Raw genomic sequence first — 17,284 nt, forward strand, 5'->3', positions numbered from 1 at the left:
AGGAATTTCCATGAGGAGGAGAATATAAAGGAAATGGGATAGGATTTGAGGCTGTATGGGTATTGGCTTGTTTATTACTTGATGCAAGTTGAATTTGTAAGAGAATAGACTGGCTTGGGTGCTTTATTGTATTGACTAAGTTTCCATGTAATGGCAAGTAATGATCAGTGTTTCACAGTCATGTTGGAAGGACATAACTAGTAGGGTCCCACAGGGATCAGTTCTGGGTCCTGTTCTGTTCAATATCTTCATCAATGACTTAGATAATGGCCTAGAGAGTACACTTTTATAAAATTTGCAGATGATACCAAGCTGGGAGGGGTTGCAAGTGCTTTGGAGCATAGGATTATAATTCAAAATGATATGGACAAATTATCTGAAGTAAATAGGATGAAATTCAATAAGGACAAATGCAAAGTGTTCCATCCTAACTGGAGTAATCAGTTGCACACATACAAAATACCTAGGAAGTACTACTGTGGAAAGGGATCTGGGAGTCGTAGTGGACCACCAGCTAAATATGAGTCAACAGTGTAACGCTGTTCCAAAAAAAGCGAACATCATTCTGGGATGTATTAGCAGGAGTGTTGTAATCAAGACACGAGAAGTAATTCTTCCGCTATACTCCACGCTGATTAAGTCTCAACTGGAATATTGTGTCCAGTTCTGGGTGCCACATTTCAGGAAAGATGTGGACAAATTGGAGAAAGTCCAGAGAAGAGCAACAAAAATGATTTAAAGCTCTAGAAAACATGATCTATGAGGGAAGACTGAAAAATTGGGCTTGTTGAGTCTGGAAAAGAGAAGGCTGAGAGGGGACATAATAGTTTTCAAATACATAAAAGGTAGAAAAATTATTCCTTAATCTCTGAGGATAGGGCAAGAAACAATGGGCTTAACTTGCAGCGAGGGAGGTTTAGGTTGGGCGTTAGGAAAAACTTCCTAAGTGTCAGGGTGGTTAAGCACTGGAATAAATTGCCTAGGGAGGTTGTGAAATCTCCATCATTGGAAATGTCTAAGAGTAGGTTAGACAAACACCTGTCAGGGATGGTCTAGATGAGGGGTCCCCAACGCAGTGCCCATGTACTGGCCGGCGGACGAGCATCCGCCGAAATGCCATCGACAAGCAGCGTCATCCAGAGGCATCGCCGTGAAAATCGGCAGCATTTCAGCGGCGATGCTTCTGGATGGTGCTGCTGCTTGTCGGCGGCATTTTGGCGGCGACGCCTATTGACGTTGCCACTTGTCTGCAGCATTTCGGCAGATGCTTGTCCGCCGCCACGGTCCTTTGTGTCTCGTCTGGTGCCCACCAGATGAAAAAGGTTGGGGACCACTGGTCTAGATAATACTTAGCCCTGCCATGCGTGCCGGGGACTGGACTAGATGACCTCTCAAGGTCCCTTCCACTCTTGTGATTCTATGACTGAAACTTTGATAAGCACCTTTTTTAAGACATTGAGAATGTTCAGTGTAGATTTAGTAAGACACACATGGGACCCCACACAGATTTTTACACTTTTTTCAGAGTAGAACTGCAATTAAAGGAAAGCTGTTCTGTTTGACCTCTTTATTGCAAAGTTGTTTGGCTTGATGTGGTATTTTCCTGGACTAGTAAATGGTTTGTTTCCATTTAAGGTGGACAGCAGCAAGGAATCAGCAGAAGCAGCTTGTGATATTTTATCACAACTTGTGAATTGCTCTTTAAAAACTCTTGGACTGATTTCAACCGCTCGACCAAGCTTCATGGATTTACCTAAGGTAGCTTGTGCATGTTTTAATTTATTTATTGAATGATTGCAGTGGTAAGCATGATACTGATATAATTTAGAAAGTATATAGATTTAAAGCAGTAGGTTCTCTGTGGCTTCATCTGCTCCTGGGAGCTCTTAACATGTAGGCACTGAGACTCAGTACTTAAATTTGACTAGAACTTGTGGGTGTTTACAGTACTTGCTTAACTTCCCAAATCTTTTCCCAACATACATTGGCTTCAGTGTGAAATATTTGTGTGTGTGGTGTGTGTGCGCACGTGCGCAGTCTGTATATAAAATAGATCTAAGATCAGCAAGGAGCATTCTGATCATCTAGTTTGACCACCTGCATAATACAGGACATAGAATTTCACTCAGTAATTCCTGCATCAAGCCAATAACTTCTGGTTGAGCTAGAACATATTTTGTAGAAATATATCTGATTTTGATGTCATAACTTGAAGCAATGGAGAGTCTATTGCGTCCCTAAATAAGTTGTTCCAATGATTAATGGCCATCACTGTTAAAACTTTGCACCTTATTTCTAGTGTGACTTGGTCTAGCTTCAGTTTCCAGCTATTGGATTTTGTTGTGCCTCTGCTAAATTAAAGAGCTTCCATTACTGGAAATCTCCCCATCCATAGGGATGCTTATAGACCAGGGAGGGCAAACTACGGCTCGCAGGCCGGATACGGCCCATCAGGGCTTTCGATCCAGCCTGCAGTATTGTCAGCCTAATGGAGCAGCGGGGCTAAGGCAAGCTCCCTGCCTGCCCTGGCCCTGCGCCACTTCCAGAAGCAGCCAGCACCACATCGCTGTGGCCCGGGGTAGGGGTGAGCAGAGGGCTCTGTGCACTGCCCTCGTCTGCAGGCACCACCCCCCACAGCTCCCATTGGCTGGGAATAGGGAACCCTGAGCCCCTGCCCACCCACACCCCTCTTGCACCCCAACCCCTTGCCCTGAGCCTCTTCCTGCACACCACACCCCCTGCCCCAGCCCTACATTCATGGCCCTGCATACAATTTCCCCACCCAGATGTGGCCCTTGGGCCACAAAGTTTGCCCACCCCTGTTATAGACAGTGATCAGAGTCACATCTTGGCCTTTTCTTAGATCAAACTCTTTAGTATGTTACTATAAAGTGGATTTTCCAGACCTTGAATCATTTTTATGGCTCTTTTCTGACCCCTTTCCAGATTTTCAGCACCGTTTTTGAAGGATGAACACCAGAAGAAGTGGACATAATACATCAGTAACCGTGTCACTAATGCTTAAGGCTAAGATTTAGGCATGGGCATTTTTACTAAAACTTATGGACAGGTTACAGGCAATAAATGAAAATGCACGGCCTATGACCTGTCCATGACTTTCACTATAAATACCCCGACTAAGGTGCTGCTGCCCCTGTGGGGCCTGAACAGTAGTTGGTGCTGGACTGGTCCTGGGGTCAGCTGTACCAGCTGCTGCAGCCATGGAAGTCACAGCATCCGTGACCTCCATCGCAGATTCACAGCCTTATTAATGCCATATATAATGATGATGATTTGTCCTTTCATCTACTCTGAATTCTCCTGCTTATACATTCACAGATCATCTATTTTTACTGGGAGCTTGTGTTGGCACCATTCAGTCTCATTCATTACTTAGATACATATCAGAGTAGCAGCCGTGTTAGTGTGTATCCGCAAAAAGAACAGGAGTACTTGTGGCACCTTAGAGACTTAGTCTCTAAGGTGCCACAAGTACTCCTGTTCTTTTTACTTAGATACAGTCCCCCATCTTTGGGACCTACAATCTTTGTTACAGTTACATTATATTCACTTATCATATTTTTATGAAACAATATAGACTGCAACATCACAGTAACTTTATTAAAAAAAAAAAAAGGCATTTATTATGCAACCATCCTTTAATTCTGATTATGTACTTCATCAGGCTTTCTCTGACTTTGCCCAGGACTGTCTGGCCTATTTTTACCTGAGCCATCCATCCTGTGCACATTTTATAAAATACAGGCACTAGACTAGCTCGTTCTTCTGGAATTTTGCAAGTGTTTCAAGACTTGTTAAATATCAGCATCAATGAGTTGGAGCTCCTCAGCCAAATCTTTTAACATCTAAGAACAGATAACTTTGACACGAGAGTTTTAAATGTTTAACTTTGGTAGTTCCTTCCTACTTACTTACTACTTTCTGACTGGTAGATGTGTCTACATCATCCTTCTCCCTTCCCCCTCTTCCCCCCCCCCCCAAAAAAAAGAACAAATGTATTCGCACGCATATATAATATAAAATGCATAAAAGGCAGAGGTATTCAGTAGCTAAATGGCACTGGTAATGATTCCTACAGATAAAGTTGCCTAAAACTTCTGTTTTGATCTACTATGTTTCTTGAAAAAGAACAGGAGTACTTGTGGCACCTTAGAGACTAACAAATTTATTAGAGCATAAGCTTTTGTGGGTTACAGCCCGCTTCTTCGGATGCATATAGAATGGAACATATATTGAGCGCACGCGCGCACACCCACACCCACCCACCCACCATGAACAGGTGGATTGAATAAGGACTGAGCCATAACAAACATTGAATCTATCTACCCTTGTAAGTATTCTCACACTTCTCATCAAACTATCTGTACTGCGCTATCTTGATTATCACTTCAAAATGTGTGTGTATACATATCTCCTCAATATATGTTCCATTCTATATGCATCCGAAGAAGTGGGCTGTAGCCCACGAAATCTTATGCTCTAATAAATTTGTTAGTCTCGAACGTGTCACAAGTACTCCTGTTCTTTTTTGCGGATTCAGACTAACAAGGCTGCTACTCTGAAACCTATGTTTATTTACTTATAACTTTTGCCAAACTAATTGTTTGGGCTGAAAATACCCATGCTTGCTCTTCAGCTGAATCTCTTTTTGAAAGATTCAACAAAAAACTGTCCTGAGAAGGTTAAGGAAAAATACATAGTTTTGCTAAAGTTAATTTTTTTTTCTGGCAGTTTCTTTGTATGGATGTTAGCTAATCTATCCTTCCTCAGTGTCAGGTAGGTCTTCCTCTTCAGTGAACAGCATTACTATCTGATTGTGGTGTTGCAGCAGCATACTAAAAGTAATCTGAATCTTGTTTTGTTTCCATGGCTGCTCACAGGGTTCTCAATAACAGCAGTGAAAACTGAGAAGACTAGTCAGTTTTCATTCTGCTGCTTGATAAGCAAAGGTACTGGAGCTGTCTGCAGATTTAGGAATGCAGCACTCTTTGGATTATACCTGGTTCTTCAAGTGATTGCACGTGTCCATTACACTTCAGGTCTGTGTGCATATAATACACCAGAGCTGGAGATGTTTTTCACATAGCTGTACCTGTTGTTGTGCTACCAGCTGCAGTATAATGGGGTGTGGCCACCCCAACCTCTCTGTTCCTTTTAACTGCCCTTGATCATTAATTGGACTGTCTGTGCTTGTGTGCACAAGTTTCTCCTTTGTGAACAGCTAATTTATATTTGTTAGCATAATAGTACTCGTAGTTTATTGTATAGTGGGTTTTTTTTTTTTTTTTTCCCCTGTCTTTAGACTTATTTCATAAGAAGAGATCTGACACTAAGGCGCAAACACTTGGTACTGTGGGGTATGCCTCAGTCCCCAGGTTTTAAGACCTGTGCTGAAAGCAGGAAGTCCAAAGTTCGTTAGTGATACTCATTCTCTGTGCCTGAAGTGTCTGAGTGAGGGCCCCTTTCTCACCGGTGCCAAGTTTGTAGAGATTTCAAGCCCCATACTAAAAAAGACAGAGGTAAGCCTTCACCGCATCATAATGGAGGCTGTCTTGCATCCTCCCTCTGAGCCCAGCCATTGATACACTCACTGGGTGGATCAACCCCATCTATGAATGCTCCTGCAGACCATGCCATCTCTTCTCCTAGAAGAATTTCTGAGAGGGAGACACAGTTCCCATTCACTGGTGCCTATAAGAAATGAGATGACCACTGATCTTTAAAAGCTGAAAGGGCTCCTCCTCTTAGGCATCTTCTTATTTTAATAATTTTGATTAAATTTCAGACTTGCATTTTTGCTAAACTTAGTCTTTGTATGTAGATAAAGTGTTTAGAACAGATTTTACATATTGCAGTTTACCCTCATGTCTGAGTCTGGAGGATGTTGCCTTGGAAGTGCAATTTGCAAGTAATCTTCAGAGCTTACTTTTAGGTTCACTAGTCAATTTGTGCACTTGTATAGGATATTGTGACTTTTAGAGCACTGCATTTTTTTTGTCCCAGTTCCTGAGTTTCTGTTAATGTTGAATATTATCAATGACGATTCATAGACAAGGATTTATAACAAAAACGAAATACTTGATCTTTTTAAAATAAATAAAGCACACTTGGTCAAATGTTTTACTGTCTAGTTGAGATAAAATGGATACAGTAATGTTGACTATTGCAGTAGGTGTTAGACTAAAGGAAGGTATAGACCTTTGGCATGCAGCTCGCCTGGGTAAGCACCTTGGCGGTCCAGGCCAGTTTGTTTACCTGCTGCAGCCGCAGGTTTGGCCGATCGCAGCTCCCACTGGCCGCGGTTTGCCGCTCCAGGCCAATGGGGGCTGCGGGAAGCGGCGCGGGCTGAAGAATGTGCTGGCCGCTGCTCTCCGCCACCCCCATTGGCCTGGAGTGGCGAACCGCGGCCAGTGGGAGCCGCGATCGGCCGAACCTGCGGACGCAACAGGTAAACAAACCATCCCGGCCCCCTAGGGGACTTACCCTGGCGAGCCATGTGCCAAAAGTTGCCGATCCCTGGTGTAGACTATCTATATGTGAAGATGTAAGGAAACATTGGTTTTGAAAATCTATTTGGAATATTTCACATCCCTGTTTCACTGTTACTGTTTTTCTCCTTTCTGCAGTCACATTTTATCTCTGCACTGACAGTGGTGTTTGTAAACTCCAAATCCCTCTCTTCACTTAAAATAGATGATACACCAGTAGATGATCCATCCCTGAAAGTACTAGTGGCTAACAACAGTGATACACTCAAGCTGTTAAAAATGAGCAGTTGTCCTCATGTTTCTCCTGCAGGTGAGCTACCCTGTGTGTGTTTAAAAATGTGTGGTGGGTGTGTTTGTTGTGGGTTTGTTTTGGGGTTTTTTTGGTTACACAGTGTGAACTTTCCAGCAAGCTTCTGAAAAATTGGGGGTTTTGGCTAGTATTTACAGCCTCTGACGTTTTAATACTTGTTCCACTGTCTTTGTTTCATAAGAATATTAAAACTGTATGCCTAGAATTATTTTGACTAGTACTGAAACATAGTCTTTGACCATCATGGACAAAAAAAAAAAATTGGGGGGGGGGGGGGACCGATGAAAATTTATTTTAACTTTTTTTTTTAAACATAAGCAGTATCTGTTTCCTGCTACAGCTTTAAAGAAAGTTAAACTGGCTAAGCACCTAAAACCAGAGTGTGTTGAAGTGCTAAACCAGCTTTTGACAGGGGTATCCTCTTCTGCAAGTGCAGAATAAATATTTTGTTTATTCCAGTTTGTTCAGTTCAATGATTAGTTCATTCAAAGTTAAAAACCCTATTTGGAGTTGAAAAAAACAGAATTGTTTTCCTTTTCCAGTCTAAGAATAAAAACAAAGTGTGAGCCAATGAGATCGACTAATTCTAAAATTTTAAAAGACATGGTGACCAGAAACAATCAGTTTAGTTCATTAACTACAGATGATGCATCCTTTGTTTAATAAATCAGTTTTTATCAAAAATATTTTGCATTTAAGTTTGTGTTTCCATCACATAAAGGCAGTTTCATTTAACCAATACAAATTTAAAATGCTGTTTTAGTGTTTTTTAAATAAACTCCAATTTCCATCCAAATAGAGCATGATACAAATAAAAAGTTAATCTAGTAAATAAGAACATCATTCACCATTCTCTAACATAAAGTAAAAATTAAGAATCTATATATGCTATATAATTGCTGAAATAAATGTGCATAGCTATAGTGATCCTCCTGATAATCAAAAGTACCAAATTTGTTGTAAAGTTTTTATATAGTTGCAAATCAACATGTTTTAATGGCTACCAACTAATGAGAATAAACTTTTCTTTAAGAAAATAACAAGTATAAATACACAACAAAATTAAAACCCGGTGATTTTAAATTCCGTTTTCTACTTGTTGATTTAAATCAGTCCACCCTGGAGGAGGATGGGTGGGGTGGGGATGGAGGAATCCCTTTTAAAAGGCTGAATCCAATTTGATGGCTTAAAATGGGTTGACAACTCTCTTGTGCTTCACTGGAAGTAGAATACATTCTCAGGTATTTCAGAATGTAAGTTTCTCCAAAGCAGTTCATTATGACTATGACTTGAATTATGGAGTGCCATGGATAATGGAGTGGCTGATTTCCTTGTTCTGAAAGAGCAATTTTATCCTTTACTTGAATTGAAAACAAGAAAATAGACAACACAACATCAAAGGGGTGAAGGACCTGAGCTGTACAACACATCTTCTGTCACTGACAGTTCTACTTCTCTAACACAATGAAAGGGTCTGTGGCAAGGGTGAAGCTAGTTTGTGCAGTAAACAGAGCATTCTCAAGCTGGTTCAAGACCGTAGAACTACCTTACATTTCACTATATTCTGTCCCAAAAGCAATGCATGATTTGAGCTTGCTTTCACAAATAACAGCACATCAGCTTAAAAATGACACATACGTTTCCCAGAGGAAAAGAAAATCGCAGGAACCAAACATGAGATCTATTCATTTTCTTTAATTTATCTTTGGAAGATAGTTGGACACCAGAGTGATACATATAATGTAAAAACCTGAATGAAACAGTAATTTTAATAATTATATATAAAAATTAGCAGCACAATGCTGAGTAAAGATGTAAGAATGATGAGAACTCACACACTAATAAATTTACTTGGTGGTATTTGGATGTGTAGCTTTTCACAAATAAGGGTATATATTGTTTTAACATGGAGAAATCTGTGGAATGCTAAGTGGAGTGCTGGTATCTTTAAAACATTTTAATCACAATTACTTTCAACAAGACATTGACTTGTACACTATCATAGAACTAAAATAACTCAGTTTTTCTTCCCTTCCCTCCCCCTGGTTTACTGCTTAAGTTTGTAGTAGTTGGTATTTGACAATACTTTGCTTTCATGAACATAGAAAATCATGTTGTGCCAATTTATATTATAATGGCCTGGTTTAAATTTAAAGATTTTAGGTGGAAAATGGCATTTCCTTAAGAAATAGAGAAAACTACTGTTGCCCTTTTTGTGAGGTGGTAGAATAGAGCAAAATGAAATAGTGACAAAACAATGGACTGTGCTAAGCAAGTGGGAAAAGAACTCAGCTGAGAGCCATAGCTGAGGTCTGGTGTGGCTGGCTAGAGAAAACAAAGAGTGGAACAGACTGGAAATGAGCTAGCATGTAGACAGTTGGCTTCATGTTATGTTTGAGTTCCAAAGCAGGGAAACGACAACAGAAGCAAGAATATGTGGAAGAAAATAAGAAAACTTTGAGTACTCAGGCTTACTGTTTGTTTGTTTTTGTGCATGAAAGCGTTCCACTTACCAGATTGCTATAAACTTGAAAAAACTTGAATTCACAGTGCCTAATTCCTTTTGAGCATTCAATCCTAAGTGACTTGCCTAGAGTCACACAGGATGTTTGTGGCGGAGTAGGGATCTCCTACGTTGCAGGCTAGTGCTCTAGCCCCTGGACCTTCCTTCCTCTCTGATTTATTATGGAGGCACCAGTCACAGCTCTTCGGTTGAGTTCTGCAGTTTATATTGTTTGAATTACAGTGAGTCACCTGACCATCATAGTTACCAGTCACCTAGAGTTTTTATTATGATTTTCATATTTTCCTTTCAAAAGTAATACTTCAGAAAGGATTACATTTCACTGAGTGCTGTTTTAGGAAACATTTTCCTTTTTAACAAAAATATGAACACTTGTAATGTTACCATGAACAATTTTTACTCCCAAGTCTTGTTGTATCTCTGTACGTATCACTTCAGTTTTTCCACAGGGTTACTGGGGAAGAGGACATCTGACACCTCTATTTCAGTGTGTAAATTGCATAATATTCTGGAATTCAGTAATTAAGCTTTTGGGTTTCTTTACTTTGTACTTCAGTCTTTAGGAAGCTGAAGAATTTCACTCAAGTTTAATCTTAAAATTGTCGTCTTTTTTTCTCAAAATCAATGTTCATATTTTCATTATTTGTACAGGAAATTAAATAGAAAAGACACTTTAGTTATGCAACAGAATTAAATGGTAAGATATTGAAATGAATGTAACTGGTATACACTAAATGCAGCATTAAAGTGACAGATTGGAGAATATTATTGAAATAATGAAAACTGTTTTACATTTAATGTTTCTGATCCTGAGGTTGTAGTTTTGTTGAAGAAATCATTACATTTTTAGGATCAATGTTTTGAGTAAGTAGCGCTTAAATGAAAATTCTTTAGCGGTTTGACTGTGGTTTTTTTTTTTTTTTTTTCCAATTATTGCAAATTTGTAGCTTCATTTTTCAGCTAAAATTTTCAGTTCTGAATTAAGTGTTTCCTGTAAGTAAACAAAACTGAACCATACCCAGCCTAAACTTTAGGCTGCATTCTGCGGCATGCAAAACTCAGAAGGCTGTATATAGTGGGAATTGGAGGGGGGGGGGGGGCAAAACAAAACAAAAAAGATCCTTACCAACTGTAGTAGTTTAAATTTACCATAGAATGGGACTGCAAATACAAAGTATAGGGAATACCTCATATATCATGGGGTGGTGATAAAGATGTGGGTTTTTTTTTGTTTTTTTTTTATTGGCACTGTCTGCATACTACTTAACCACTAGGCAAGGCTGCTGCTTTATAGGAAGAAGTGAGAACTCTGCAGCCCGCCCCCCAAAAAAATCTCAGTAAAACAGCCACTCTGGAAGTTGCTGGCTTCAATTTTCAGTTCCCTACTTTCTACACTGCTACAGCTATTCAGGCTTGGAAGGGCTGTAGTAATGTCCTAAGTGGACAGAGTGTGAAACAGGTGTCTTACACTGAAGAAGAAAAAAAAAAAAAAAAATCCCCTAACAACCTAGCTCTTCACTAGGAACTTGATACTCCCAAATCCTGCAGAAAGCAGACTTCATGCCTCCCAATTGTCTTTCTAAAGCTGGTTGTGAGCTCCATATTTCCATTGTTTTTGTTTAGGAAACTATCCCAAAACACTCAGTGATTGCTGGAGGTGAAAGGAGAGACTCTTCAGCCAACAAGCTACATTACCTGGCTGACAACTGTGTAAACTAATAGGGAGAATTGTTTTCTACTGTGTGTTGATGTCTTTTTAAAATTCTTTCCTGGTTAACATCTGTCTGCCTGGAAAGATTCTTTCTTTTTTCCCCCCACCTCCACTGAGGGCATTAGGGGTGAGTACGTTGACCTCAGTGCTTCCTCCACCCTCCTTCCCACAACATACAGCAATTTGGCAGGACAAAGTCAAATTCCATGTAGAAATGTATTACTACTTGAGATGTCAGAGGCCAGGGAGAAGTGCAGTAGTCATTTCAGAGCACATGTTATGGAGCTGTGGACATCATTTTATTCTTGATAATCCATCTGTTCAGACTTACTGTACCTTTTTTCTTGAACTTTTGACACTGCATAGAGCAAACATCAGTACATAATATGAATGCATTAGACACACTGAAATTGCATGTTACAACAAAACATACAATTTGGTGTAGTAAAGAATGATTTGCAAGTGTAAAAGAAAGCAGATGTTCAGTCATTAGTGCATATATGCCTTACTGTATATGTACAGAGAATACATTATAATACAATCATGAAAAGGATTTATGGCTGGGGTTTGAGATTAATGAATAACGCACAAGGATGCTTATCAGCATCCTATCTAAGATCATTTTATTTCAGTGTCTGTAACTCATAATATAGATATTCTAGGTTACTCTGGATTTTGCATTTCAGAACGCCTGCTTCTTTTAGACATGCAAAAGCTAATTTTTGTTTGAGGTTAAATTCAAGAAAACTCGCTTTGATTTATAAGACATTTTCCATGAATACAAATTAACACTTTGTTTTTTTCAAGGTATCCTTTGTGTGGCTGACCATTGTCATGGTTTACGTGAGTTGGCACTGAACTACCATCTCTTGAGTGATGAGCTTCTGCTTGCTTTATCTTCTGAGAAACATGTCAGATTAGAACATTTGCGCATTGATGTAGTCAGTGAGAATCCTGGACAGACTCACTTCCACACAATTCAGAAGAGCAGCTGGGATGCTTTCATCAAGCATTCTCCCAAAGTAAACTTAGTCATGTACTTTTTCTTATACGAAGAGGAGTTTGACCCATTCTTCCGTTATGAAACCCCTGTCACCCACCTTTACTTTGGGAGGTCAGTAAGCAAAGATGTACTTGGTCGTGTTGGAATGTCATGTCCTCGATTAGTTGAACTGGTTGTGTGCGCCAATGGATTACGGCCACTAGATGAAGAGCTTATTCGTATTGCGGAACGCTGTAAGAATCTGTCAGCTATTGGCCTAGGGGAGTGTGAAGTCTCGTGCAGTGCCTTTGTTGAGTTTGTGAAGATGTGTGGTGGCCGCCTCTCTCAGCTGTCTATAATGGAAGAAGTCTTGATTCCTGATCAGAAGTACAGCTTGGAGCAGATTCATTGGGAAGTGTCAAAGCATCTTGGTAGAGTCTGGTTCCCAGACATGATGCCCACATGGTAAAGTCCTTAAAGACTTCAGGGCATGTGAAATAGCACCTTACATTTGAGAATACCATATTGCAACTTATCACAAGCTTATTTAATATTATAATTTGTATTGTAATGTCACTCAATTGATTAGAAAATTGATGCCATGTTTAGCACTAATTTCTGAAATCCACATTTTCTATGCTTAAATCTGGATATTCCAGAAACCACTTTCATTCTAATAAAATTAGTCTGTTTTAGGTTTTCTCACTTTGCCATTGACAATGACCCTAAATTTATGTAAATAATAAAATTTGAAAACCTTGACATATTTAAAAGTTGTGGTTGCAAAATATTAGCTCCGAATTACAATATTTTATCTGTTACTTTGATATAGATATTAATAGTGAACAGACTGATTTGTATTGACTTACAAAGGGAGGTGAGATTGAATGCTTTTACTGCAAATTATAGCAGTTACCTAGTGTTTAAATGACATGAACTGCCTGAACTACAGAATTTTAAGATTACATGGAGCATTTAGTAGGCTATGAAACTCATACATTACATAGTAGTAAATTAAGAGGCAAGACAACAGAAGTATTGTTTAGAAACTTTAAAAATATTAAATTAGCTATTTATTTAATTTCTGATTAGTAATTTGCACATGATATATTTTATAGATGAGGGTTACCAAAAGCTTTTTTCCTCTATTCATTTTTCTACTGTAAACTTGACATTTCTAGGGTCTTCAGAGCCATTTCTAAACTTGTTTTAAAATATTAATTACAGCTCAGAAAGCTGAAGCATTCTGGAAGAAATTGTAGATGTACTATATTTTGACACTGGTTGGAATTGACGGGCTTTTCTCAAAAGTTAAAACCAGCCTTACAGCATTTGATTAGCTGGAGTACTGTATATATTTCTAGATAAGAGGAAGCTAAAAATGTGCAGAGAAATGTTGAATGTAATAATGGCTGTTTAAGTAAAGAAAATAGAGTGGAGTGAACACTGAACTTTTTAAAAGGAGTCTAAGGAGCCATTTGACCAAAAAAAAAAAAAAATCATAGAAGACCCATTAACTGCTTGCAAATTTAAGAGAAAAATGGCTTTGTAACTAAATTGCCTAAACTATATAAATTGCTATTCTGTCAATCTAGCTTCAGAAATGTTCATATATGAAGTGAATGTTTGATAGCTATCCATTTTTTGTATTCCTTTATTTCAACTAGTTTCAGATCATTTCATATTTAAAACTCAGAACATCAAACCTGTGTGAAATAGAGCAATATGCAGAAATTAGATGTACAATTTCACAAAAGTACAACTTATAAATTGTCTTGATCAAAGAAAATGTTAGCCTACAGTGAACTTCGCTGGTGGCATGCTTTCCATTTTTGGGTTGTACAGTTAGTTCTTTTAATAAATTAAGTAGATTTTGTTTACTTCTAATGTTTAGTTTGCTCCAAATTGTGACAGACCCAGAACAGTGGGGTACAGGAGTCTGGTAGAGGGCAAATATACTGGTCACTGGATGAGTAGTTTTCTGTTCCCTGAGTGACCAGAGCAGGGGCTGCACTAGAGTAATCAGGAACCTGCTAGAACCAGTTAAGGCAGGCAGGCTAATTTGGACACCTGGAGCCAATTAAGAAGCTGCTAGAATCAATTAAGGCAGGCTAATCAGGGCACCTGGGTTTTAAAAAGACGCTCACTTCAGTTTGTGGTGCGAGTGTGAGGGTGTGCTGCTGGAGGACTGAGGAGCACAAGCGTTATCAGACACCAGGAGGAAGGTCCTGTGGTGAGAATAAGGAAGGTGTTTAGAGGAGGCCATGGGGAAGTAGCCCAGGGAGTTGTAGTAGGGTTACCATGTTTCAACAATCAAAGAGGACATGGGGTGCAGCCCTAGCCCCACCCCAACCCCTACCCCCTACTTGCCCCCCCCAAATGCTGCCAGGACCCCACCCCCATCTAAGTCTCCCTGCTCCCTGTCCCGACTGCCCCAACCACTCTCTACACCCACTTCTCCCGACAGACCCCCGAGAACCCCCGACCAATCTAACCCCCTCCCCCTGTTCCCTGGCCCTTGCCTGCCCCCCCACCAGACCGAGGGAGACCTGCGGGCTCCACGTGCAGGGCGCTGCTCTGCGGGGCAGGGGGAAGGACTCTGGCTGCTAGAGGCCCCAGTGGCTGCGAGCGGCTTTCAATCAGGCACAGCCGTCCAGTCAGCCGCGCCGCACTCTGCATGAGGGGAAGGGGGAAATCCCAGACATTTCTACCTTATTAGAAATCCCCCCCAGACGGCCATTTAAAGCTTAAAAAAGCCAGACATGTCCGGGGAAACCCGGACGGATGGTAACCCTAAGTTATAGCTGTCATGCAGCTGTTACAGGAGGCACTATAGACAGCTGCAGTCCACAGGGCCCTGGGCTGGAACCCGGAGTAGAGGGTGGGCCCGGATTCCCCCCAAACCTCCCAATTGACCTGGACTATGGGTTATCCCAGAGGGGCAGGTCTCTGGGCTATTCCCCAACCCACATGGTGAATCTCTGAGGCAAGAAAATCCGCCAATAAGCGCAGGACCCACCAAGATAGAGGAGGAACTTTATCACAAAATGTATACTTTGAGGATAAACTGTAAAATTTATAATATGGGCATATTTAACTTTATAATGTTTTTGAGCAAGCATTACTCAGTGGACTGACATCTTAACAGTAAAGCTATATGTTTCTGTAGAGGCTTGTGATTAAGAATCATTCTATTGAGTAGGCAATTTTTTTGTATTAGAATTTGTTAAAATATAGCACTAAAATTGCTTTTATTTGTACAAAGGTGTCAATATACTTTAGTCTTTGTAAAAGAACATGTTAAGTTTGGTGTTTTAATACTTTGATTTTTTTTGCATTTATTTGTGTAAATGGTCTTTGACACTGGTACTTCACATGGTCACAGTCTGAACGGTGATCCTAGAATGCCATTACAAGATTTTTCTAGAGAATAATTGTTACTAGTGATTACTTCAAGCATGCATGTGGCAGAATCTCTTCCAGTAATGTGACTACAGCCATGTTTGGGGAGGTTAGCAATGCAGGAGTAGGGCCAAATCCTGCTGGTATTGTATGACTATGATAAGCGGTATTGGCCACTACTTACTGCATTGGCTGAGAATACCTCTCTGTGGAAAGTAAAGCAATTAACTTACTCCCCAGTCACCTCAAAGTGTTGCCTCATCACTAGGAATTTATCCATTTGAGCTTCATCATTCTGCTTCATACGTGCTGTTGACTATTGGATCCTGAGGAGAAAAGATGCAAGTAGAGCAGAGGTGGACAAAGTACGGCCCGAGGGCCACATCCAGCGAGACCGTCCTGTCTGGCCCTTGAGCTCCCAGACAGGGAGGTTGGCCCCATACCCTCCCCCGCAGCTTTGCTGCTGCGTGGGCAGCGCAGTTGCGCGCTCCTGTCTGGCAGCGTGGCTGGCTCCGGCCGCACGGCGTGGCTGCCAGATATACTGCTCTGAGCGGCATGGTAAAGGGGCCAGGGGGGTTGGATAAGGGGTGGGGGCAGTCCGGGAGCAGGGGGTGGTGAGATGGGGGGGATTGGATAAGCGTGGGAGTCCTGGGGGTGGGAGGGCTATCAAGGGGCAGAGGTGTGGATAGGGGGCAGCAGTCAGGGGACTGGGAGCAGGGGGCACGGTTGGTTAGGGGACAAGGAGCAGGGGGGGTTGGATGGGTAGGAGGTTCTGAGGTGGGAAGTGGAAGGGGTTGGGGGGCCAGGGTGCTTGAGGAGGCACAGCCTTCCTTACCCAGCCCTCCATACAGTTTTGCAACACCAATGTGGCCCTCGGGCCAAAAAGTTTGCCCACCCCTGAAGCAGAGGGAGGCTCCAAAAGTATAATTAAAAGTGAATTGCCTCCAAGCTGAGTTAATTTTTCATCCTATGCAATTACAAAGAGAAGTGTGAAATGGGGGGGGAGGGGTGGTTTTGTTTAAATGAAGGTGGATAAAACAATGCATACAAAAACCACTCCAGATAGTGTCCTATCTCTATCAAAATCAAACAGTATTGGTATAAAAATGATGAATAGTATTTTAGTATTGTAATAGTATCAATCTTAAAGCAATGTTGGTCAAAAAAGGGAAACACTTTGAAGTAGACAAGGGCTTCTACTGAAAATGTTCAGCCCGCAGTCAAAGTGGTGACAAAACAGTCTCAGTTACATCTGAGCCACGTTTGGCTCCCTGATTGGTTGTCTTCAGGAAACACTAAAACTTTCATTTTCAAAACAGTCTTCCCCCATAAGTATGAAATTCACATATTTACCCACACTTTTACCCCCAAAACACACCCACCTGAAACATCAACTCATTTAAAAACAAAAAAAACACCATACCTCAATATAAAATCAGTAGCGACATTTCCAGTAGACTTCCTGGAAGACAAGCCCTACTCCCTTTGAAGATGTTTATAATCTGGTTTAAGCAATATTGAGGCTCATTTTCTGCTACTTTCAAAGTGTCTGTGACTACTTCAAACTTCTACCTCAAGTTTACTTTTTGTAGGAGTTGACTTAAATGCTTCAAACATTTGTTTAATTTACAAACAAGTTGCATATACTCAAATGCTAGCATATTAAGTAATCTAGGTCAATTTGTAGCAACACTAAAATGTCTCTTACATTGTCATATCACTATTATCTGTAACTTGAAGGTTTTGGACATGTTAGCTAAATTCACCAACTCCATTTACTTTGCTGGAATTAACAGCATTAAACTTGCCCTCTTTGTATTTTCAGTAGGTCTAGTTAATGAAGCAA

General features: G+C 40.5%; 1 protein-coding gene across 8 annotated transcripts in view; it reads left to right on the forward strand.

The window, feature by feature from the left end:
• The window catches only part of FBXL3 (F-box and leucine rich repeat protein 3), a 29,298-nt gene extending 15,763 nt beyond the window's left edge, over positions 1-13,535 (forward strand). For 7 of the 8 annotated variants that reach the window (XM_034758309.1, XM_034758312.1, XM_034758310.1 and 4 more), the window contains 3 exons: positions 1,636-1,761; positions 6,648-6,819; positions 11,862-13,535. In XM_034758309.1, the coding sequence (XP_034614200.1) occupies positions 1,636-1,761; positions 6,648-6,819; positions 11,862-12,505 (942 nt within the window). In that variant the 3' untranslated portion in view covers positions 12,506-13,535. The remainder of the gene's footprint in view (positions 1-1,635; positions 1,762-6,647; positions 6,820-11,861) is intronic. The other variant, XM_034758314.1, reaches the window with a different exon arrangement.
• The last annotated feature ends 3,749 nt before the right edge of the window (positions 13,536-17,284 follow it).

This window comes from Trachemys scripta, chromosome 1 (assembly GCF_013100865.1).
Source record: "Trachemys scripta elegans isolate TJP31775 chromosome 1, CAS_Tse_1.0, whole genome shotgun sequence".
Classification (NCBI taxonomy): domain Eukaryota; kingdom Metazoa; phylum Chordata; order Testudines; family Emydidae; genus Trachemys; species Trachemys scripta.